General features: G+C 39.4%; 1 protein-coding gene and 1 long non-coding RNA gene across 7 annotated transcripts in view; both read right to left on the bottom strand.

The window, feature by feature from the left end:
• Positions 1 to 24,803, bottom strand: part of KLHDC10 (kelch domain containing 10) — a 69,601-nt gene that overhangs the window by 27,904 nt on the left and 16,894 nt on the right. For 3 of the 6 annotated variants that reach the window (XM_015134914.3, XM_001094774.5, XM_077997333.1), the window contains exon 2: positions 11,925 to 12,011. The exons of 2 other annotated variants lie outside the window; for them this stretch is intronic. In XM_015134914.3, the coding sequence (XP_014990400.1) occupies positions 11,925 to 12,011 (87 nt within the window). Of the gene's footprint in view, positions 1 to 11,924; positions 12,012 to 18,550; positions 18,700 to 24,803 lie in introns of all 6 variants that reach the window. One more of the 6 variants, XM_077997334.1, reaches the window with a different exon arrangement.
• On the bottom strand, positions 20,068 to 20,988 carry LOC144339938 (uncharacterized). The gene is made up of 2 exons (XR_013415549.1): positions 20,836 to 20,988; positions 20,068 to 20,475 (listed from the first exon to the last, which is right to left on the bottom strand). It is a non-coding gene; the product is annotated as an uncharacterized LOC144339938 (long non-coding RNA).

The following is a 24,803-nucleotide window of genomic DNA, read 5'->3' as shown; positions in this document are numbered from 1 at the left end:
GGAGTGCAGTGGCGCAATTTCAGCTCACTGCAACCTCCACCTCTGGAGCTCAAGCAATCCTTCCACCTCAGCATCCTGATGAGTAGCTGGGACCACAGGTGCGCACCACCACGCCCAGCAATTTTTTTTTTTTTTTTTTTGTATTTTTGGTAGAGATGGCGCTTCGCCTCGTTGCCCAGGCTGGTCTTGAGGCTGGTAATTCCTGAGCTTAAACAATCCACTCGCCTCGGCCTTCAAAAGTGCTGGGATTACAAGCGTGAGCCGCCGTGCCCGGCCAGGATACGGGAGAATTTCCACCATTTTTGCAATTTTTCTGTTAAACCGGAAGTTCTACGGGAATTAAAATTCAATTTTTAAAAAGTCCCTTGAGGATTTTATCTGGGATAACCCATTAAGGAACATAATCCCTAGCCATTTATTCTTGTCTTTTTTGATGTCCGTGAATAAAGTTTCTTTTTTTTTTGAGATGAGTCTCGCTCTGTCGCCCAGGCTGGTGTACAGTGGTGCGATCTCCGCTCACTGCAACTTCCGCCTCCGGGTTCAGGCGATTCTCCCACCTCAGCCTCTGGCGTAGCTGGGACTGCAGGCGCACGCGAATTCAACCAGCTATTTTTTTTTTTTTTTTCGGGGAGGGGGTTGTTGTTCTGTTTTGGAGACGGAGTCTTGCTCTGTCCCCCGGCTGGGGTGCAGTGGCGTGATCTCACCTCACTGCAACCTCCGCCTCTCGGGTTCCAGCCATTCTCCAGTCTCAGCCTCCAGAGTAGCTGGGACTACAGGCAGGGACCACTGCGTCTGGTTTTTTCTTTTTTTTTTTTTTTTGAGACGGAGCCTCACTCTTGTCGCCCAGGCTGGAGTGTAGTGGCGCTATCTTGGCTCACTGCAACCTCCGCCTCCTGGGTTCGAGCAATTTTCCTGCCTCAGCCTCCTGAGTAGCTGGGATTACAGGCGTGCGCCACGACGCCCAGCTAATTTTTGTATTTTTAGTAGAGTCTGGGTTTCGTCATGCTGTCCAGGCTGGTCTTGAACTCTTGACCCAAGGTGATCCGCCCACCTCAGCCTCCCAAAGCGCTGGGATTACAGGCATGAACTATGGCACCTGGTCGCCCAAGCTAGTTTTTGTATTTCATCAATAGTTTCATTGTTTTCTTGTTTTTTTATTTCTAAGTACTTTATACATTTCCATACAATTGTAACTAGATACTTCTGTTATTTTCTAATTGGTTGCTGTTAATATATAAGAAGGTGGTTTTTACAAGTTTTTGTCCAATTTTCTGAACTCTAGTATTAGTTATCATGAATTATCTTGAATTTTATAGGTAGATAATCAGATAATCTGTTATTAATGCCAACTTTAGCTCTTCCTTTCCAATATGTGTGCTTTTTTTTTTTTTTTTTTCTTTTTTCCTGGTCTTCTACTGTATTGGCTGAAAACTCCAGAACAAGGTTGAATAGTGGAGATGACAGTTGACATCTTTGTCTTGTTTTTTTTACTTTAATGAGGATACTGGTAAGGTTTTGCCATTATATATTATGTTTGCTATTGGTTTCTTATCAATAAATGATACATCATATATGATATTTACTACTGGTTTTCCATAGTATTCTGTCATAAATCTTTTTTTTTTTTTTTTTTTTTTTTTTTGAGACGGAGTCTCGCTCTGTAGCCCAGGCTGGAGTGCAGTGGCCGGATCTCAGCTCACTGCAAGCTCCGCCTCCCGGGTTCACGCCATTCTCCGGCCTCAGCCTCCCGAGTAGCTGGGACTACAGGCGCCCGCCACCTCGCCCGGCTAGTTTTTTGTATTTCTTAGTAGAGACGGGGTTTCACCGTGTTATCCAGGATGGTCTCGATCTCCTGGGCTCGTGATCCGCCCGTCTCGGCCTCCCAAAGTGCTGGGATTACAGGCTTGAGCCACCGCGCCCGGCCCTGTCATAAATCTTTTATCCCTGGATGCATAAGAATGTTTTCCCTTACCAGGAATGGATGTCGGGTTTGTTTATTTATTTTTGAGACAGGGTCTTGCTCTGTTGCTCAGGCTGGAATGTAGCAGTGCAATCACTGCTCACTGTAGCCTTGACCTCCCAGGTTCAAGTAATCCTCTCATCTCAGCCTCCCAAGTAGCTGGGACCACAGGTGTGTGCCGCCATACCCGGCTAATTTCTCAGTTTTTTTTTTAGAGACAGAGTGTTGCCCAGGCTGGTCTCCAACTCTTGGGCTCAAGAGATCCTCCTGCCTCAGCCTCCCAAAGGGCTGGGATTACAGGCATGAGCCACTGTGCACCCAACACAAAGTTTGTATTCAAATGTAACATACAGAAAAGCATATATGTCATAAGGGTACTGGTTGCATTTTAACAAAATGAGCACATTAAATATCAAATTTTATTAAATGCTTTATTTAATACAGCAAAGTCACACTTTTTCTTTAAGCCTATTAAAGTAGTAAACTAAATACATTCCACAGATAAGGTCCATTTGATCTTGATTTCTTATTTAGATTTGTCCCTGCAATCTTATGTATTTTTTATTTACCACTCTTTCTTACTTTATTTTCCCACTTTTCTGATTTTATTGAAATAAGCTTTCTTTTTTCCCCTACAAAGATCTGTATCTTATTACCCCTAATACTTTCTGGAAAACAAACTTTTATTTTTTTAACACTCTTCAGAAAGAACCACATCTGGAAAGACTGGCCTGTTGATGGTGGTTGAGTGAAGATGTGAGGCAGGATCTTTGCTTTTTAAATTTAACTCCTTTTATTGTTAAATATGGCATGCATTAGAATTTACATAAATATAAATGTACAAATTATTATTATTAATTTATTTATTTTTTTGAGACGGAGTTTCACTGTTGTTGCCCAGGCTGGAGTGCAATGGTGTGATCTTGGCTTACCGCTTCCATCTCCCGGGTTCAAGCGATTTTCCTGCCTCAACCTCCTGAGTAGCTGGGATTACAGGCTTACGCCACCAGGCCCAGCTAATTTTGTATTTTTAGTAGAGGCAGGGTTTCACCATGTTGGTCAGGCTAGTATCAAACTTCCAACCTCAGGTGATCCAGCCTCCCAAAGTTCTGGGATTACAGGCGTGAGCCACGGCACCCAGCCTTAAATGTACAAATTATTAAAAACAGAACAGGTAACCACCATCCAGCTCAAGTAACCACCATCCAGCTCAAGGAACAGAATACTGTATAAAGAGCTTAACAAATTATTAAAATAGGTCAAATAACCATCATCCAGGTCAAGAAACAGAATACTGTCAGCACCCAGAAATCCTCTGCCTGCCCATCTTGATCACACCCTCCAACCTCCCTTCACTTCTAGAGTATCCTGCTTCCTGATTTTTAGGGCAATCGTAAAAATCTGTTGTCTTTTTATAGCTTTATTATACCTAGGTATGCATCTCTAAACAATACTGTTTATTTTGGCCTGGTTTTAAAGTGTATTTGAATAGAAGAGTATGTAGAATAATATAGTATATTTTCTTTCCAGGCTTTTTTATTCACAATTAAGTTTTTGAGATTCATCCCTCTTCTAGGGGAGCAGAGGTGGTCTGTTCATTTCCCTTGCCAAATATTATTTATTTGTATGAATATATATCACAATGTATTTATCCAGTCTAAGTTGTGTGAAGAGGCATTTTGGGTTGTTTCAAATTTGTGGTTCTTAATGTTGCTATGAACATTTTTGCACACGCTGCAAGTTCACAGGGGCTCGCATTTCTGTTGGTTATAAATCTAAACATGGAATTTCTGAATCTTAATGTGTGTAAATCTTCACCTTCATTTGGTAAAGCCACAATGTTTTTCAAAATGGCTGTACCAATTTACATATCCAAGGGCAGCATGTGAGAATTCCTGTTGCTCCACATCCTTGCCAATATTTGGTATCGCCATTGTCAGTCTTTTTAATTTAGCAATTCCTGTGAGTTTGTAGAGCTCTCGTGGTTTTAATATTCATTTCTCTCATTACAATGAGGGTGAGCACCTTTTCATGTTTATTGGCCATTTGAATTTTTCTTTTGGGAGATGCCTGCTGATATGGTTTGGATCTGTGTCCCCACCCAAATCTCATGTTCAATTGTAATCCCCAGTGTTGGAGATGGGGCATGGTGGGAGGTGACTGGATCATGGGGGCGAAGTTCTCGTGAATGGTTTAGCACCATACCTCCTTGGTACTGTATAGTGACTGAGTTCTCACAAGACCTGGTTGTTTAAAAGTGTGTAGCACCTCCCCCCACCGCCTCTTGGTCCTGCTCCTGCTATGTAAGACACCTGCTCCCACTTTGCCTCTTGCCATGAGTAAAAGCTTTCTGAGGCCTCTCCAGAAGCAGATGCTACCATGCTTCCTATACAGCCTGCAGAACCGTGAGTCAATTAAACCTCTTCTTCATAAAATACCCAGTCTCAGGTATTTATTTATACCAGTGCAAGAACAGATTAAGAACACCTGCTCAAGCCTCTAACACATTCTCATTGAACTGTCTTTTTTGAACTTGATTTGCAGAAATGTTATATATGCTTACAATAAGGATCTTCACTTTTCACCCTATGTATTTCTATATTATTTGAATTTTTCTTTTAGTAGATAATATTACACCTGTAAATTTTAAAACAAAAAATTCTAGGACCTTTAGCACTACTCTCAATTTGTTTAATTTTAGTTACAGAATGTTATACAGTTAACCCTTGAACAATATGAATTTGAACTGCACAAGTCTATTTATATGCAAATTTTCCTCTGCCTCTGCCACCCCTGAGACAGCAAGCCCAAGTCCTCCTTTTCCTCTTCCTCCTCAGCTTTCTCAATGTAAAAACAATAAGGATGAAGACCTTTATGATGATCCACTTCCACTTAATGAATGGTAAGTGTATTTCATTTTTCTTATAATGTTTTTTTTTTTTGAGATGCAGTCTTGCTCTGTTGCCCAGGCTGGAGTGCAGTGGTGTGATCTTGGTTCACTGCAACCTCCGCATCCTGGGTTTAAGCAATTCTCCTGCCTCAGCCTCTTGAGTAGTTGGGATTACAGATGCCCACCACCATGCCCGGCTAATTTTTGTATTTTTAGTAGAGACGGGGTTTCACCATGTTGGCCAGGCTGGTCTCGAACTCCTGACCTTGTGATCAGCCTGCCTCAGCCTCCCAAAGTGCTGGAATTACAGGCGTGAGCTACCACTCCCAGGCTGGATTTTTCATTTTACCAGAGTATATCTTCAAATAATTTGGGGTATGTCACAAAATGGGGGTATGTCACAAACTTTCAGAGATCTTATTTTGACTCCCCCCCTTAAACATTAGTGAGGCTGGGTACAGAATTCTCTCTTGAGAATAATTTCCCCTCAGAACACTGAAGGCATTTATCTTCTAGCAAACCATGCTGCAGGTGAGAAATCCATGCCAGTCTGATTTTCAGTTTTGAGTCTACGTGACTTGTTTTCTACCTCTGAAATAGTAAGTACTTTAGTAACGTATAGGGAGGTACTTTTTGTTGGTTTGTTTTTGCATTTTTTCCTGTTTGGTCCTTGGCATGCCCTTTATACGTGAAAACTCAGATTTTTTTTTTTTTGAGTCTTGCTCTGTCACCCAGGCTGGAGTGCAGTGACATGATCGTGGCTCACTGCAACCTCTGCCTCCCGGGTTCAAGCAATTCTCTGCCACAGCCTCCTGAGTAGCTGGGATTACAGGCACCTGCCACACCTGGCTAATTTTTTTCTATTTTTAATAGAGACGGGGGTTTTACCATCTTGGCCAGGCTGGTCTTGAACTCCAGACCTCGTGATCCACCCGCCTCGGCCTCCCAAAGTGCTAGGATTACAGGTCTGAGCCACTGGCCCGGCCAAAACTCAGATTTTTAAATTTTCTCCGTTCCATTGTCTGAGCTTTCCTTCTGTAACTCCTGTGAAATGGGTACTTGATCACTCAGATCTATCCTCAAAGGATGAATTTTCCTCATGTACTTTCTATCTGTAGGTCTTCTTTATAGTCTGCAAATTTCCTCTATTTTATTTTTATGAAAAGTAACTGGTCTTAAGTGTCTTGTTTAACCCTCCAACTGAATTTTAATGTCAGCAATCAATTCAATATGAAACTAATTCATTAATCATTACTTCTTATCCATGGAAACATTTTTTGTTTTGTTTTGTTTTGTCTTGAGACAAGAGTCTCGCTCTGTTGCCCAGGCTGGAGTGCAATGGCACAATCTCATCTCACTGCAACCACTGCCTCCCAGGTTCAAGTGATTCTCATGCCTCAGCCTTCCGAATAGCTGGGATTACAGGTGTGTGCCACCAAGACCAGCTAACTTTCGTATTTTTAGTAGAGACGGGGCTTCACCATGTTGGTTGGCTAGGCTGGTCTTGAACTCCTAGCCTCAAGTGATTCACCTACCTTGGCTTCCCAAAGTGCTGGGATTACAGGTGTGAGCCACCACGCCCAGCCAGGAAGCTGGTTTTTTAAATTTATGAATCTAATTCACTCTTGGCTCTGTAACGATACATCCTGTGATTAGAACTTCCTCAAGTTCCACTCTACTTCTTCATTATCTCTGTTTCTACCATAGGCAGCTGTTTTATTTGTTTATTTTAGTCTCTTCTAAGTCTAGTTTCCCTCAAATGTAGGTAAGCCTTTATCACCTACTCATTATAAATGAAGGACTACATTGTTTAGTTATTATAAGAAACATGTGTTTCCTCAACAGTTGTATTAATCTGCCTCCAAAACCCAAATGGAGGGATGGAAGGTCTGAGTGTGGGTCTCTGCAGGTAAGTGGCACACTGACAAACAGGTTTCCCTTTACAAGTGGAGAAAAGAAAGCAGTTTGACCTTATTACTGCCAAAATTGGCAGGCTGTATTTTGACTGTATTGTCCTTTAATCCATATGGATCCTTGACAGAGCTGTTTTTCTTGTTCTCCTCTCATTCCACTCTTCTCATCCATCTACTACAGAAGTCCATTTGCTAAGGCTCTGCTTTGTGCACTCTTCCTCCAGTATCTTTTTTTTTTTTTTTTTTGAGACGGAGTCTTGCTCTGTTGCCCAGGCTGGAGTGCAGTGGCGCGATCTTGGCTCACTGCAAGCTCCGCCTCCCGGGTTCACGCCATTCTCCTGCCTCAGCTTCCCGAGTAGCTGGGACCACAGGCACCCGCCACCATGCCCAGCTAATTTTTTGTATTTTTAGTAGAGATGGGGTTTCACCATGTTAGCTAGGATGGTCTCGATCTCCTGACCTCATGATCCGCCCACCTCAGCCTCCCAAAGTGCTGGGATTACAGGCGTGAGCCACCACGCCTGGCCACCTTCCTCCAGTCTTAATCCAGTGCCTGCCCAATCCTCCCCAAGGCAAATCTACTTTCCTTGAACTGTTCTCATGGCCTTATCCTGGAACTAATGCCACTGCTAGGGCGCTTTATATGAAGGGAGAGAAGGAGTAGGGGAAGTAACTGTTTTGAAGGCAACTTTTTCATTACCTGCCCTGATATTCCACTTTCCCCCTAAACTGCTCCATGTTCCTATACTTGTTGCCTCTATGCTTAGAGTTTAAGAAAAGAGCCCTATTAAGACACTCTCTGACCTCTACCATGCAACAGGAGCATCTATTCTGGGTTGCACTTTATTCTGTGATGGTTCCTCCATCGATATAATTCCAATTGTTTTCCAGTACCCTAAAATTTCTAAAAACTTCTGGCATTATAACAATAACAATAATGATAGCGAACATTAATTCAACATTTGCTATATGTAAATAAACTCTCCTAAGTGCTCTGTACATACTGTCTCTCTTGATCTTCATAGTAACTCTAGGAGGCAGATACTATTATCATCATTCTAATTTTACATATGAGGCAACTGAGGCAAAAAAAGAATAAGCAACTTGCCCAAGGTCATGCTAAAGGGCAAAGCCTGGATTCAGACACAAGTAATCTAGTTTCAAAGTCTCCCTTTTCTTTTTCTTCTTTTTTTTTAATTACAATGATTTATTCTCTGTCTTATGTTTGTTTTGTCATTTCCAATGACATCTGAGAAGTAGGCGAAGGTAAATGGGTATGTTAAGTCTGCCATTTTATAATAAAAACCATTGTTTTCATTACACCATTACTGTTTTCACTACACCACAATTTTAATTGGTAGAAACATGTTTTAGAGAAGATGTAGGACCTAGTGAAGGAATCTAGTGACAGAAAATGGGCCCTATGACATAAACTGTCTACAATCTGAACCAAGAGAGGTGATACAAAGAATTCCAAAATATGAGGCTTGAAAGTGGCTATTTCAAAAGTATAATTAAAAACAAACAAACAAAACCAGGCAACCTATTGAAGCATTAAACAATAGCATTTTTATGTTCTCAACAATTCATTAGTTCACTGTCACCAATACCAGAGAGAAGTTGAGAACAAAATAAAATGTTAGTCCCATCCTATTTTCTGACAGTGGCCTTTACAATACTTTAATTCAACTCAAATACTTATGATATAACTGCTACATGCACTATCCTACAAACTGGAGTAAAGATATGAAAGGCACTGTCCGATTGTCCCTGCCCTTACAGAGCTTACAGTCTAATGGGAGGCACAGCCAAGTAAACAACTACAAGTCAGTGCAATAAGTGCTATGATATAGGTAGGTACACGGAGGCTGCCATCAGAACAAAGAGGGGAGAGGCCTGCCAAGGAAGATTCCCTGGAAATACTCTTGGACCAAGTGTTAAAGGATATGCTATTAATGCTATTATTGGTTGGTTGAAGAAACTAAACTGAATTTACTATCCTTTGCCTAAAATCTACATCTAATTTCATTTCCACTTCCTTATATGTCAAATCAATTCTCTCTCTTTTTTTTTTTTTTTTTTAATGAGACAGGGCCTCGCTCTTTCACCCAGACTGGAATGCAGTGGCATGATTATAGCTCACTGCAGCCTCGAACTCCTATGTGCAAGCAATCCTCCTGCCTCAGCCTCCCGAGTAGCTGGGACTACAGGCATGCCCCCACCACACCTGGCTAATTGTACGTGCGTGCGTGCATGTGTATGTAGAGAGACAGGGTTTCACTCTGCTAGGATTGCAGGTGCAGGCCACCATGCCCGGCCCCTACTCTCCATTCCTGTTACAACTACCTCATTTCAGCCTCCATCATTTTGCATACTGATAACTAATAATCTCATAACTAGCCTTTAATTAAATTTCTTCACTAGCTAAAAAACCAAATCTGATCCTGAAAACCCCACTTGGGTGGTGCCCACTTGGTCTGGGCCCTCTCCAGCCTCTTTTGTCCACCCCTTTCCCACTGTGCTGAACTTTCTAGATCTCTAAAAGCACCATGTCCTGTTTTGCTTAAATGCCTTTACTCAAGCTGCCTGATCCCCACGGTTTGAGAGGATCCAACCCTCCTTTGCTGATACCTACTCAGCCTTTAAGCACATTCCTTCTGATGTCATCCTCATGGCCACTCCTCTGTCACCCTCCTCCAGCCAAGTTGAGTCAGGTACCTCTCCTGTGTGCTCCCATAGCATGCTACCTCATCAGAACACTTACCACAAATAATTATACTCAAATTGTTCTGTAATTGTCCGTTTACCTGATTCTCTATTACTCAGATCATCAGGCTAGCACAGTACATAGGAAGCAATCAAGAAATACTGAAAGAATGACAGAATGAACGAACAAACAAACGAAGAGAGTTAAGCCTGTGAAAGTTGATGAGACAACTAAAGGAGATAATGGAGAGGACAGAACACTGGAGCAATACCCACCTTGAGGGGGCAGGAAGAAAGAAGCTAGTGAAGGAAACAGAATGAACAATCAAAGAGGCAGGAAGAAAACATCTAGAACTATACAGTACAGCAACCCAAAAAAATAGAAAAATTTAAGAAGGGCAAGTAGTCAACAGCCTCAAACACTACTTAGAGGTTAAAGAAGGTGAGAACTAAAAGAAGGCCACTAGTGATCCTGATGTTGCTGATGCTGAGTTAACTCCCACCTCAATTCCAGTACTGTCAGGGGCCACCTTTCTCAACCACTGATCGAGGCTATTGAGAGCTTACAAATAACCAGTGCTATAAAACTTACCTGTGCAATCTTTTTTTCCACAATCAAAAAATTGAAAAACAAACACCATACAAAAGAAAATAAAATCCCTACCATACAGAAACAACCTGTTATGTCACTATTTTTTATGTTTACATGTTCTATATCATTATGTTGAATTATATATCCTAAACAATTCCTTAATTATGCTTATATTTAGTATGCATAATTATAATTATTAATATAATTAAATGAAGTTTAATTTATGCTTTATTCAGCACAAGTTAGATTTCTCATTGGAAACTGGGAAATTGGCATTCTAATTTATAAATAGAAAAAAGAAAAAATGCTATAGAATTAGACATGCCTGCTTGGCCGTGTGTACAATGGCTTTCCTGTCATATAATACTAAAATCACCTAATATTTTTCTTTTTGAGAAAAGTCTCACTTTATCGCTCAGGCTGGAATGCAGTGGCGCAATCATGGCTCACTGCAACCTCTGCCTCCTGGGCTCAAGTGATCCTCCCACCTCAGCCTCCCAAATAGCTGGGACTGTAAGTGTGCACTACCATGCCCGGCTAATTTTTGTATTTTTTATAGAGACAGGGTTTCACCGTGTTGTCCAGGCTGGTCTTGAACTAGTGGACTCAAGCAATCTGCTCACCTTGGCCTCCCAAAGAGCTGGGATTACAGGTATGAGCCACCCAGCCTGGCCCTTAATTTTTTCTAACAAAATTTACTCATGCTAAAAGGTGGTACACCATCTTCAGGATCTTATCTTGACCCATTTTACGGCTGATTTTATGCATGATCTGGAGCTCGGGTGCCAAAAATAGGTTAGGAACTAGATATAGAAACATCTATAGCAGTTGCAGGATTTTTTCCTAGGTTTAAAAAAAAAAAAAAAAAAAAAAAAACTCCACTTAAAATTAGATACACTGGGTTGTAAATAATTTAATATAGTCTAAATTACAACATTAAGTAGGCTTGTGTGACAATTTGTTGTATCTAGAAAAATAGTGTGAATCAGTTTTCAACCCTCTTTTGAGATTTTCTTTTTTCAGTATGGAGTATGTTTTAGTAGAAAAATAAAAAGTAGAAGGAATGCAACATTTCTAAAAGTAAAAACTGCTAGGTCAAAGGGTATGAACATTTCTAAGGTTTTTAATACATATTACCAAACTGGTTTCAGAAAAGCTGTATAAAATTTACACTTCCTTCAATATATGAGCTTTATCTTCCCATACCCTTGCCAACATTGGGTATTCTTATTTTTGGTCTTTGCTCATCTAATAGGTAAAAATATCTTATTGTTTTAATTGTTGTGTTTATAATAATAGTAAAAATATTTGTTCGTAATTATTGGCACTTCTTTTTAACAAACTGATAATTCTATATCCTTTTACCTATTTTTCTAGTGGGCATTTGTTTTTAACCTATTGGTTTATAAGAACTCTTTATATATTCATATTACCCCTTTGTTACAAATTCTTTTTTATCTTTTAATATATGACATTTGACATAAGAGGTTTTTTAGTTTATACCATCACATAATCTTTTACTTCTTCCTTAGAATCATATTTAGAAAATTCTTTCCCACATCCATATTTTATAGATTATTCACTCAAAATTCTTTCTAATATGGCTACTGTGGAATACCATTTTTATCAGAGAGATGATTTATCTCTACCATCTAATAATACAGTAAGTGATTCTAACTCCCTGAAACTTACAAGCCCAATTGTGGCCAACAACAGGTTTAAAATTAAGTTCTAGATTTTTCTTATTCCAATTGTTTCATTAGCTAGATGATTTTTAAAAACCAGAGTTTTGAGTTTAGAAAATTCATTCAAAGTTCCCTTTAACCCATATGAAGCACAGATCTCTTGCTAGTTATCACCCACCTCTCAAAAACCTGTTAGGGATCCTTATGATGGGACAGGACTGAATGAAGCGCCTCCTAACTGGGTCCCATCGTATTTTCTTCTTACCTGTTACCACAATTATCAGCAATAAGTCAGACACATACAACACATGGCAAATAATACATAGTCACTGTAGTTATAAAGACAGAAAAACAGGAAACAAAACAATACTTGAATACAGAAAGAAAGTGATGTAAAGTAGCATTTAACCCTGTTTTGGAAATCAAAATTAAATTAACATATAAGCAGTGATGAAGGTTTTCAACTCTTACCCCCAAAAGAATACAATTTTGTGCACTGTTTTTCAGAATTCTGGTTCAATAGTATGTGCACTCAATAATCACCAATGCCATCTTGTGGCAAAAATTCACCAGGAGCTTTATGAACAGATTAGAAATGATGACATTTTTAAGTCAGTTAATTTCAAAATGGAGCTCTGAAACTAACTGAACATAACAGAGGCTCCTGTTCCCTTCAAGGTTATATTAATTATATGGTTAAGAAGATAAAGCAATAGGCACCATTCTTTAAATATGAAATAAGCTGACCCTACTATAATTAAATTTTAAAACAGCAACTAAATTAAACAAACATTTAATATCTTAGCACTTCCACAGGGGAAAGGAGGAAAGGGGCTCATCTGTCTTCCCAGGAAGCAAATTACCTCCATGTTAACCTCAATTAAAATATGTTTTCTTATAAAATAGAAGAAAAACCTAATAAATTAATAGAACTGTTAAATGGGATAATTTTCTCTTTTCCCAAAGTTTTGATAGCTCTCAAAGATAGCTGTTATTGACAATAAAAACAATTAACACTTGTATAATGTTTAGGGTTTACAAAAAGCTTTCACATATATTACCTCATATAATTCTCACAACAATCCTGTATTGATTCAACAATCATTTTATTTAGCATCTGCTATGCCTGGAGCCCTATGCTAGGACCTGAGATTGCAAAACAAGGACATGACTCCTGCTCTTCGGAGCCCATGGTCTCATGAGGAAGGCAGATGTGTAAACAAATAATTACATGATAGTGAAGGAACTGCTGTAATAGGAGCTACCAAAACACTTTGAAGAAGATAGTATCATCCTAATGTTTCAAGCAAGGAAGCTAAAGGAAAATTAAATGACTTAATGCCAGAGCCAGGATTCAAGCGAGGCCTTCTGACTCTAAAAACTTGCCTCTTTCCACTACACCATATTTATCCTATCTTAAATTCTCTAGAAAAAGAACAGTTTTTATTTTTGGCAACTGGAAATATATATTCAGATGTCCATCAGCAGGGTCTAGTTTGCTTACTACAGAACTTGTACATAGATATATACCAATTCTGTATAATGAAATGGCATCACTTGCACATTTGTACTTAATTTTGTAGAGAATACAGACTCATGGACAAGGGGAAGAATTATTTATTTTGCAAAAGGATTTATCTTTTAATATTCTAAGTCTTTTAAATCAGTGATTCCCTAATGTTGGTCTACTGACAACTGCTAGGCTAAGGTGAAGATTCACCAGTCCAACACAAAATGAGAAAAATATGGACAAGGCAGTAAGTTTTTCAAAAAGCTAAAATGTTCCATTTAAAGGCCTGCCCTTTTTTCAGAGATTAGAACCTTTTTGTTGTTAAATATTCTTTACTTTATGAAATGATGCTGATAAGAAAATGGTAGTTGGTTTTCTTTTTAATATTCTCTCATGGAAAAACTGAAAATTTGCAAGCCCATCTCTACTCTAAATATACATATATGGATAAATATAAGTACATATATATTTTAGTGTACAGGTTTATGACATTCAACAGTCTAGAGAACCATTGTTTTAAATCAATACAGTATGTGTTGAGATGACTCCAGGGTCCAAAACTGTAAACCACACTGTCAAAGGATACATTAAATATATAAGAAACCTCCCTTGCCCTTAAGTTTACATTCTAATTAGGGAGACAAGACAGACACATAAAACAATTAGCAATACAGGACATAATATAACAAGTGATTAGCTTAAAATTTGACATTTTTATGTATCAAAAGCGTTAAAATGTACATACCCTTTGACCCAGCTATTCCACTTCTAGGAATCTATTCCTAAAGAAACAATCATAGATGCATGGAAAGATGTATGGACAAAGATATTAACTATGGTATTATTTATAATGGTAAAAAATTAGAAACACTTTCAATGTCCAGTGACAGGGGATGGTTAAGTATGCTAAATAAACATACTTAAATATGCTCATATTCTACACACCACTAAAGAGTATATACAAAACTATTTATTAACATGACGAAACATTCACAATATATTGCAAATGAAAAATACAATGTACAAAGTAGTATTAAGTATGACACCATTTTAGCAAAGAAAAAAGTATTTTTATATATTCAGAAAAAATACAGGAAAGATTACATCAAATTAATTTATTTGACTGTAGTTATCTTTGGATGGTTCTAATACATTATTTTTGTTTTTTCCCCTTTATGATGGTCTTTATTTTCCAAGCTCTCTGAGTAGGCATTACTTTTAGACTGGAAGAAAAACAATACTGTATTATTTAAATTTTTTTAAAAAGTGATTATAAAAAAATACTGGAAAGAAACATACCAAAGTCTTAACACTGGTTATGATTGGGCTTGAGGTTATTACCCCTTTTATGTTATCCATAAATTCTAGGATATGTGATTTTACAATGGAAAAATACAAAAAACTACTTTGGAGTAACACTGAGGGAATAACATTAAAAATTACCAAACCAGGCCTGGCGTGGTGGCTCACGCCTGTAATCCCAGAGCTTTAAGAGGCCAAGGCAGGCAGATCACTTGAGGCCAGGAGTTTGAGATCAGCCTGGCCAACATGTCAAAATCCCATCTCTACTAAAAATATATGAAAATTAGTCAGGCATGGTGGCAGGTGCCTGGTAAATCCAGCTACTCAGGAGGCTGAGACAGGAGAATCGCTGGAACCTAAGAGGCGGAGGCTGTGGTGAGCCGAGATCGCGCCACTGCACTCCAGCCAGCCTGGGCGACAGAGCGAGACTCTGTCTCAAAAACAAAACAAAACAAAAACACAAAAATAATTGACAAACCAAAACTGTAATAAAAAACCCTTTTTATGTTTTCTCAGGGCTTCTGTCAAACATCTTTGGCATGTCTCTCTCTCAGCAACCAGCATAAGTTTGTATGCATAGACTCCTGTTGACTCTGCTGAGGTTATTCAATCAAGGCAGGCAATGACTTCAGAACCCGTTTTATTCTTTCACCCAAAGAGCAGAAAAAAGAGAAACTAGCAACATAACAGTGTTACGCCAACACAAATGTACTTATTAAATTTTTAAATAAATATATGCCTCTCCAGTTCCATATAAATATATTATTGGTCTGAACTTTCATTCATTGAAGTTTTAATTTTTATATATGCAAAGTGCCAACCTTCCTAAGTGATAGCTTAGACTCTTCAAAACAAAAACATAAGCCAGGTGTGGTGGCTCACACCTGTAATCCCAGCACTTTGGGAGGCTGAGACAGGCAGATCACCTGAGGTCAGGAGTTCAAGACCAGCCTGGCCAACATGGTGAAACCCCGTCTCTGCTAAAATACAAAAAAAATTAGCTGGGCATGGTGTCATGCGCCTGTAGTCCTGGCTACTCGGGAGGCTGAGGCAGGAGAAGTGCTTGAGCCCAGGAGGCGGAAGTTGCAGTAAACCAAGATCATGCCACTGCACTCCAGCCTGGGTGACAGAGCGAGACTCTGTCTCCACAAAAATAATAATAATAATTTCTTCAATGATTTCATCAATATTTTATTTTCTGCTAGTTTTTAATTTTTTTCTCTTTTTTACTATGTTTACTTTGCTATAAATGTAACATAGTCATTGGCTGAATTAAAATGGTAGGCTGAACACACTGTGAGCAAGCTCACCTTCCCCTAAAATCTCCCAAACAACAAAAAAAGTCATTTAAAAAAAAACCATAATTACAAGAAAACAAGAAATGCCCTTAGTGGACTAATACTATGAGGAATCACTGGACGATGAAAAGTGGGTATAATCAGACTAAAGAAAACACCACAGTCCTACACACCAAGAGCAGAGGACCAGGTCAAGCAGAGGGACCAACTCTCAGAGTCAACTAAGACACTAAGAGCAGAGGACCAGGGCAAGCAGAGGGACCAACTCTCAGAGTCAACTAAGACACTAAGAGCAGAGGACCAGGTCAAGCAGAGGGACCAACTCTCAGAGTCAACTAAGACACTAAGAGCAGAGGACCAGGGCAAGTGGAGGGACCAACTCTCAGAGTCAACTCAATCCCAAGGTAAAAGACAGCAGGAAGAAGTGAAACCATTTTAAACATTTACAGCCTAAGTGATTGGAGCGTAGCACAGAAGTTACATAGCAGGTTAACCCCTCCCAGCCATTTACCTCTTTGAGTCAAGCACTATAGAACAGAGGTGTTTGTTCCCAGATGGGAACAGTGGCAAAAACAACAAAGGTGTCACTCTCTAGCTAGAACAATGAGTGTGAACACTGGGATCAGAGAGAGAAGGTAGAACCCTGTGGGGATATTTTTTTTTTAATTATTTAAATGCATTTTATTTTACTCTTGTATCCCTTTAGACTTTTAGCTCAATTTGTATCAATTGATAAATTCATATAATATAGTATATTGTATGATATGGTTTGGCTGTCTCTTCACCTAAATCTCACCTTGAATTGTAATAATCCCTACATGTCAAGGGCAGAGCCAGGTGGAAATAATTGAATAATGGGGGCAGTTTCCCCCATACTGTTCTCAAGAGAATAAATCTCTTGAGATCTGATGGCTTTATAAATGGGAGTCCTCCTGTACAAGCTTTCTTGCCTGCCACCATGTAAAACTGGCTTTGCTCCTCATTTGCCTTTGGCCATGATTGTGAGGTCTCTCTAGTCACGTAGAACTGTGAGTCAATTAAACCTCTTTTCTTTATAAATTACCCAGTCTTGGGTATGTGGGGATATTAACACCCAGGCAGAAGAGGGGACAGTCACACTGAAGAAGCCTGGCAACTACTACACTTCATCTCATTGCTTATTCCATCCCTATCCACAATCCATGGAGACCTGCTGCAATAAACAGACGTAACACTCACAGCAAGGCTAACTAGGACTCACAGATAAAGATGAATGAGCATAAAACTAAGACCCAAGCATGAAGAAGTATTATAGAAAAGTATATTAAAAAGTTAAGACACAAAAGAGAATCGAACAATATTAAAATTTCAACTACCTTTTTGTTTGTTTTGCCAAAATGAACAAGCTAATCCTATACTTCAGAGGGAAAAAAGCAAGAAACCCAGAATACCAAAACAATCTTAAAAAAGAAGTGAAAGAAGACTCATACTTCCTAATTTCAAAACTTTCTGCAAAGATACAGTATTCAAAAACTGTGGTACTGGCATATGGATGGACATACAGATTAAATGAGTGGAATTGAGAGTCCAAAAGTAAACCCTAACATCCATAGTCAATGGATTTTTTTGACAAGGGTGACAAGGCTATTCAGTGGGGAATAAATAGTCTTTTCAACTAATTGTCCTGGGACACTTGGATATAGTTTTACATTTAGAATTCTATGCCTACTCCAACTCCTGCTCAAGAAGGAGAGTGAAATAAAGACTTTTTTTATATGCAAGGATCCAAAAAGTTTGCTTCCTTCAGACTTCTGATGAAAGAATTACTCAAAGATATATATCTGGATTGTTTTTTAAAAAAATTAATGGAAGAATAACAAACAAGGCGTAAGAAAAGAGTAAGCAGAGAAACCAGCAAAACCTTTAAGTCTAAATATGCACTGACTGGGGAAAAAACATTACTAACATTCAAAACTATAATCTCAGATGCTATCAACAGGAATATTTATAAGGGTAGGAAGAGAGGCTGAGAGAAGGAAAACCAGAAGAACATTAAAGTAACTGTCTTATTCAGATGAAGGATATAGAAAATGATTAATATAGATATTGATGGAAAAATATAAATTGAAGTACTGTATAAAAGATTTAAGAATACTAGATGGCTTCACTGGTGAATTCCTCCAAATATTTAAGGGCCAATTGCCAAGTCAAACTGATACAAGTAACCAAAGGTCTCATTCTAGAGAACCTGAAGACACATGTAAGAAGTCAGTCAGCTCTGATTTTCTTAAAATGAGAGAGACTAGTTAACAGTAGTTGCCAAAGTGTTTTATCAAGACTGGTCATGGTGGCAAGGATGCAGAGGACCTGGATGAGTTATACTTTGCTGGGAGGAATGTAACAGGATACACACATACTCTGAGAGACGGTATGGCAGTTTCCTACAAAGCTAAACATATGTTTACCATACGACTCAACAATTACATTCTTGGCTATTTACCACAGAGAAATGAAAACTTACGTCCACACAAAAACCTGTACACAAACGTTCCTAACAGCTTTATTCACAATAGCCAAAACATGGAAACAATCCCAATGTCCTTCAGCGAATGAATGGTTAAACCTGTGGTACAACCATGAACTACTGATTCATGCAACCAATAGGGAAAAAAAAAAGTGTCAAAAGGTTACATCATACTGTATGATTTTACTCACATAACATTCTTGAAATGCCAAAATTTTAGAGAACAGATTAGTGGTCACCAGGGGTTTGCCAGGGAAGGTGGCTGTGGCTGTATCAGGGTACCACCAGGGAGCCTTGTGATGGAACTGTTCTGTATCTTGACTGTGGTGGCCACACGAATCTAACATGAAATAAAATTGTACAGCATATGATACACACACACACACACACACACACACACACACAAGTACATGTAAAACTGATGAAATCTCAGTAAGGTCACTGGATGGTATCAAAGTCAATTTCCTAGTTGTGTTATTGTACAATAGTAACAGGATGCTATCATTCCAAGAAATTGCCTGGGGAAGGGTATATGGATCTCTCAGTATTATTTATTTTCCCTTTTTTTTTTTTTTTAAGACAGTGTCTTACTCTGTCACCCAGGCTGGAGTGCAGTGGCATGATCTTGGCTCAATGCAACCTCCACCTCCTGGGCTCAAACAATCCTCCTACCTCAGCCTCCCAAGTAGCTGGGACTACAGGTGTGTGCCACCACACCTGGCTAATTTTTGTGTTTTTTGTAGAGATAGGGTCTCACCATGTTGCCCAGGCTGGTCTCAAACTCCTGGGCTCTGCCTCGGTCTCCCAAGTGCTGGGATCACAGGCATGAGCCACAGAACTCAGCGAATATTATTTCTTAAAACTGCAAATGAATCTACAGTTCTCAAAGTAAAAGGTATAAAAATTAAATAAAAACTGAAATGAAGAAAAAAAAGATGGTGCCAATATGGAATAGATTACATTCAAAAATGATATATCTAAAACAATTATGAATATTTAACAATTAGAACTATTGAATCAGAGAAAATGATCCAAGAATTCTGACTTAGGTGGCTACAACATGTGGTATAGTCCTACTCCTATATATAATTCAGAATCTGTAGGAATTTCAAAAGAGAAGCAAATTAATACTGTATTTGGAATCGCTGCACAGTTGTACAGATTGCTTACTGCACAAGAGCTCCAGGTAAAGTGTCTAAGGGACGCTAAATCCAGCCTTCACTCTATTCTCCAATGTACCCATGGGACTATGTCTACCTGGAAGAGGAATCTTTTTAAAATTTCACAATGACACACTTTGAGCTAACAGTGACTTACTTGTTAAGTAAACAACTTTCTTTTAAATTTAGGATAACCAACATTTATTATCTACTCTATGCCAAACACCTTTATATACTGAGTATCTACTCTATGCTTAGCACTTATAAATACTCTTTTTTTTTTGGCGGGGCATGGGAGAAGTAGAAACAGGGTCTAGCCATGTTGCCCAAGCTGGTCTTGAACTCCTGGACTCAAGAAATCCTCCTGCTTCTGTCTCCCAACAGGGAGACAACAGGCACGTGCCATCACACTCGGCTAATTTTTGTTTCTTTTGTAGAGATGTGGCCAGGGTTTCACCACGTTACCTAGGCTAGTCTCAAACTCCTGAGATTACAGACATGAGCCACCATGCCCAGCAGTCTTTTTCAATTTTAACATTTTACGATTCTAAGAAGTTTCAGACAAGGGGAAAAATTTTAAAGATAAAAGTTCATTTTTAAATCTTTTTTTTTTTTTTTTAACTGTACATGGTTTTTTTTTCTGTAAGATTTACCAAAAATCCTGCCTGCATTTGTACTTTACATGTATCAATGTGAATGTGCCTATCTTGAAATATTAACTATAGCCAGAGATTGTTTTTCTTAATTGAGTATTACCCTCCTTCCTTTTTATCTCCAGCAAAACTTCACCACTTAGAAAAATAAACTGAGGCCAGGGGCGGTGGCTCGGGCCTGTAATCCCAGCATTTTGGGAGGCCGAGGCAGGCGGATCACTTGAGGTCAGGAGTTCAAGACCAGCCTGGCCAACATGGTGATACCCTGTCTCTACTAAAATAGCTGGGTGTGGAGGCAGGTCCCTATAATCCCAGCTACTCGGGAGGCTGAGGCAGGAGAATCACTTGAACCTGGGAGGCAGAGGTTTCAGTGAGCTGAGATTGTGCCACTGCACTCTAGTCTGGGTCACAGAGTAAGACTCTTGTCTCAAAAAAAAAAACAAAAAACAAAAAACAAACAAAAAAAAACAAACTAGAGAAGTAACTAATTTTGAAAGTGAAGACACGGCTGGAGCTGGTGGCTCAGGCCTGTAATCCCCAGCACCTTGGGAAGCTGAGGAAGGTGGGTCACTTGAGGTCAGGAGTTCGAGACCAGCCTGGCCAACATGGTAAAACCCCCATCTCTACTAAAAATACAAAAATTAGCCATGCGTGGTCATGCACGCCTGTAATCCCAGCTACTCAGGAGGCTGAGGCAGGAGAATTGCTTGAACCCAGGAGGCAGAGGTTGCAGTGAGCCAAGATTGCACCACTGCACCCCAGCCTGGGGACAGAGCCAGACTAAGTCTCAAAAAAAAAAAAAAAAAAAAAAAAAGTGAAGACATAACTTTTCTTTATGAACTCACTTTCCATTCTCTCAGGTCATTTTCTGTTGACAAATGCAATGCCTTCCAAGAAAATACCTAGATCTGACGGAAGGATATAAAAGCTTATATTGGACTAAATCCAGCAAAAAGCAAATAACAGTCACTAATTAGCAAATTTTTAATATCTAATATCTGATATTTTTAAAGGTGCTTTAAAAAGTATAATATGGCCAGGCGCAGTGGCTCACACCTGTAATCCCAGCACTTTGGGAGGCTGAGGTGGGTAGATCACTTGAGGTCAGCAGTTTGAGACCAGCCCGGCGAACATGGTGATACCCCGTCACTACTAAAAATACAAAAATTAGCCAGGCATGGTGTTGGGCACCTGTAATCCCAGCTACTCGGGAGGCTGAGGCAGGAGAATCACTTGAACCCGGGAGGTGGACGTTGCAGTGAGCCAAGACAGCGCTACTGCACTCCAACCTGGGCGACAAGAGCAAGACTCCATCTCAAAAAAACAAAAAAAAAAGAAATTACATATTTCTGTTTTAGGTTTGTGTGTATGTGTGTGTTTTAAGGAATTTGTTTTATGTGACACTAAAATATCTGTGGTTAGCATTTGATCGATTACACATCTGACTGAAATTAATTGAGTTGACAGTTTGTTGATGAAACCATACGGCAGGAGCTACTATAGGTAAAAAGGGAAATAACTCAAAGAAAAAACACCATTCAACTCCGAAGATCACTTACCTCATTTTTTTGCGAGTCATACTACTTCTAATTTCACTTCACTAGTCTTATTATGTCTTATGACGCTTTAATGCTCACATCCTAGATAAAGCTTGGAACAAATGCAGGGACATATAGCAAATATAAAAGGGAAGAGCATGAGATTGGGCTGGATTCTAAATGCAGCAGGAAGCTACTGAAGGATTCTGATCTGGGAAGCAACATAACCATAGCTGTGCATTAGGAAGATTAATCTTGTTTCAATATAGAGAATGGGTTAGGAAAGTAAGACTAGGAATAGCAAAAAAAAAACCATTTTTAGTGTAGTCCAGTTCACGGCAGTGAGGGCCTGAATTACAGTACTAGTAACAAAAATAACTGGGAAGGACAGGAAGCAGAGGGGAGTGCAGCATGGTGCATAGACTTTTGAACCACATTGCCTGGGTCTAAATCCTAGCTCCGTCCCTTGCTAGCCATACGTCCTTGGACAAGGTCTTGTCCTGGGTATCCCAGCTTCCTTAACTATAAAAAAGGGACAGCAATAGTATCTTTTCCCTTACTGAGTTATGAGTAAATGTTTATATAAATCCCTGGCTAATATTATTATAGGGATAAAACATAAGGAGTAAAAGACTAGCTGAATGGAAAAGCGGAGTAAAATAAGGGGATAAGTGTGAGTTTTTAAGTTCTATAACTTGAGGAAAACTTTTAAAACACAGACATTAAAAGGCAAGTTAGCAATATTTATCACTATGCATTGCAGTGATGTTCTTAAATAACAGAAACCAGAAACAAGCTAAATATCCATCAATTGGGTGGCTGGTAAATTACAGCACATTCACACAACACAACACTTTCAGCCATGAAGAAGCATGAGATAAGTCTAAATGTGCTAACACAGAACAATCCCCAAAATATATTTTTAAGTTAAAAAAAAAAAGACAGATGCAGAAAGAATACTTTGTTGTTGCACTCTGCTTTAATATAAAGATAACATACACCTATATGCACATATATGCAAATTCTACTTCTAGAAAGACACACCAGAAACTCTAGGGAGATGATACTGCTAGGGAGACAGAATGCAGAACGAGGGATCTCAAGTGGAAGGGACACTTTCTCCTCTTGCAAACTGTTTGATTTTACCAAGTTTACATGTTTTCCCATTTAAAAAATTAATAAGACAAAAAAAAAAAGACTTTTAGGAGGAAAGCTGGATGCATTCAATCATAGGAAATCATACTTACATATTTTAAGTAAGCGTAACCTTTATGTGTTCTACAAGCTTGCCCAATACTGATACTGGTAAAAGTCTAATGATACGGAGTGTTCAAAACCACTTAAAAATTGGGCAGAAGACTATAGAACTCATGAAAGTGAGAAGGAAAGGAGAAGCAAAGAAGGTCAATGAAGTAGGAGGAAGACAAGGACTGCTTACTTTAAAAAGTAAGGGAATGACCTTAAAAATAATTTGGGGAAAATAAAGCCTTAAAAAATATGCAGGCTAATAAAAATTAGGCTGCACCTGAAAATTCTAAGTAATTATGTCAATTTGTCATTTGAAATTCTTAATATATTTTCCAATGTTATAAATAGTTAATAGGTCAGTCCCTATTCAGCCCACAAAGGCCTGCTATACCCTATTAGATTACTTATAATAATACAGATTCCACCATTTTATTTTGTTTTGTTGTTGCTGTTAAATTTTTTGGTTTTTTTGAGAAAGAGTCTCACTCTCACCCAGGCTGGAGTAGAGCGGTGCAAGGTCAGCTCACTGCAACCTCCACCTCCTCGGTTCAAGCGATTCTGATGTCTCAGCCTCCCAAGTAGCTGGGACTACAGGCACCAGCCACCACGCCTGGCTAATTTTGTGTATTTTTAGTAGACATGGGGTTTTGCCATGTTGACCAGACTGGTCTCGAACTCCTGACCTCAGGTGATCCACTCACCGTGGCCTCCCAAAGTACTGGCATTACAGGCATGAGCCACTGCACCCGGCTGGGTCTACCATTTTAAAATCTTATCCTACTCAAGCTCTCAGGTACATTTGACAAGGTAGCCTCTCCCTCCTTCTTGAAACATGTTTTTCTCTTGACTCTTGTGAAACCAAGCAGTCCTGGTCTTCCTCCTCCCTCACTAACCTTCTTTGCTTGCTTCTCCTTTCCTTCCCACTTTCAAGAGTTATACAGTCTTTTGACCAATTTGTAAAAATATTCTTTGTTTTTTTTTTCTGAGATGGAGTCTTGCTCTGTCCCCCAAGCTAGAGTGCAGTGGCGTGATCTCGGCTCACTGCAACCTCTGCCTCCTGGGTTCAAGCAATTCTCCTGCCTCAGCCTCCCCAGTAGCTGGAATTATAGGCACCCACCACCACATCTGGCTAATTTTTGTATTTTTAGTAGAGACGGGGTTTCACCATATTGGCCAGGCTGGTCTCAAACTCCCAACCTCAGGTGATCCACCCGTCTTGGCCTCCCAAAGTGCTGGGTATGAGCCACCGCGCATGGCTAAAAATATTCTTTGGTGAACTCATCCAGTCCAAAGGCTTGTTAATAATTTCAAAAAACATTGTGAGCCTCACCATCTCCCTTAAGTTTGATTTTTTTAATGTAAAGATTATTTACTATATATCCTTACTTGGAGGTCAAATAGGCATCTCAGGCTTAACACTGCCAAAACAAAACTCTTGATTTGCCCCCTGCAATCCTGCTGCTTCAGATCTGCTCCATCACATTTGATGAGATCGTCATCTATCCAATTGCTCCAGACAAAAACTTAGGAGTCTTTTTTTTTCTTTTCCCAACTCACTGCAACCTCCGCCTCCTGGGTTCAAGCAATTCTTGTGCCTCAGCCTCCCAAGTAGCTGGGACTAAAGGCACACGCCACCACGCCCAGCTAATTTTTGTATTTTTAGTAGAGACGAGGTTTCGCCATGTTGGCCAGGCTGGCCTCAAACTCCTGACCTCAAGTGATCCGCCTGCCTTGGCCTCCCAAAGTGCTGGGATTACAGGAGTGAACCACCGCATCTAGCCTTGTTAGCAATCATCTTGATTCTTCTCTCTCCTTCACACCTCACAGCAAATCCTATTAATGCTA

The sequence above is a fragment of the Macaca mulatta genome, chromosome 3, assembly GCF_049350105.2.
Source record: "Macaca mulatta isolate MMU2019108-1 chromosome 3, T2T-MMU8v2.0, whole genome shotgun sequence".
NCBI classification, from domain to species: domain Eukaryota; kingdom Metazoa; phylum Chordata; class Mammalia; order Primates; family Cercopithecidae; genus Macaca; species Macaca mulatta.
The sequence above is the reverse complement of the archived record's forward strand: the minus strand, read 5'-3'. Positions and strand labels throughout refer to the sequence as shown.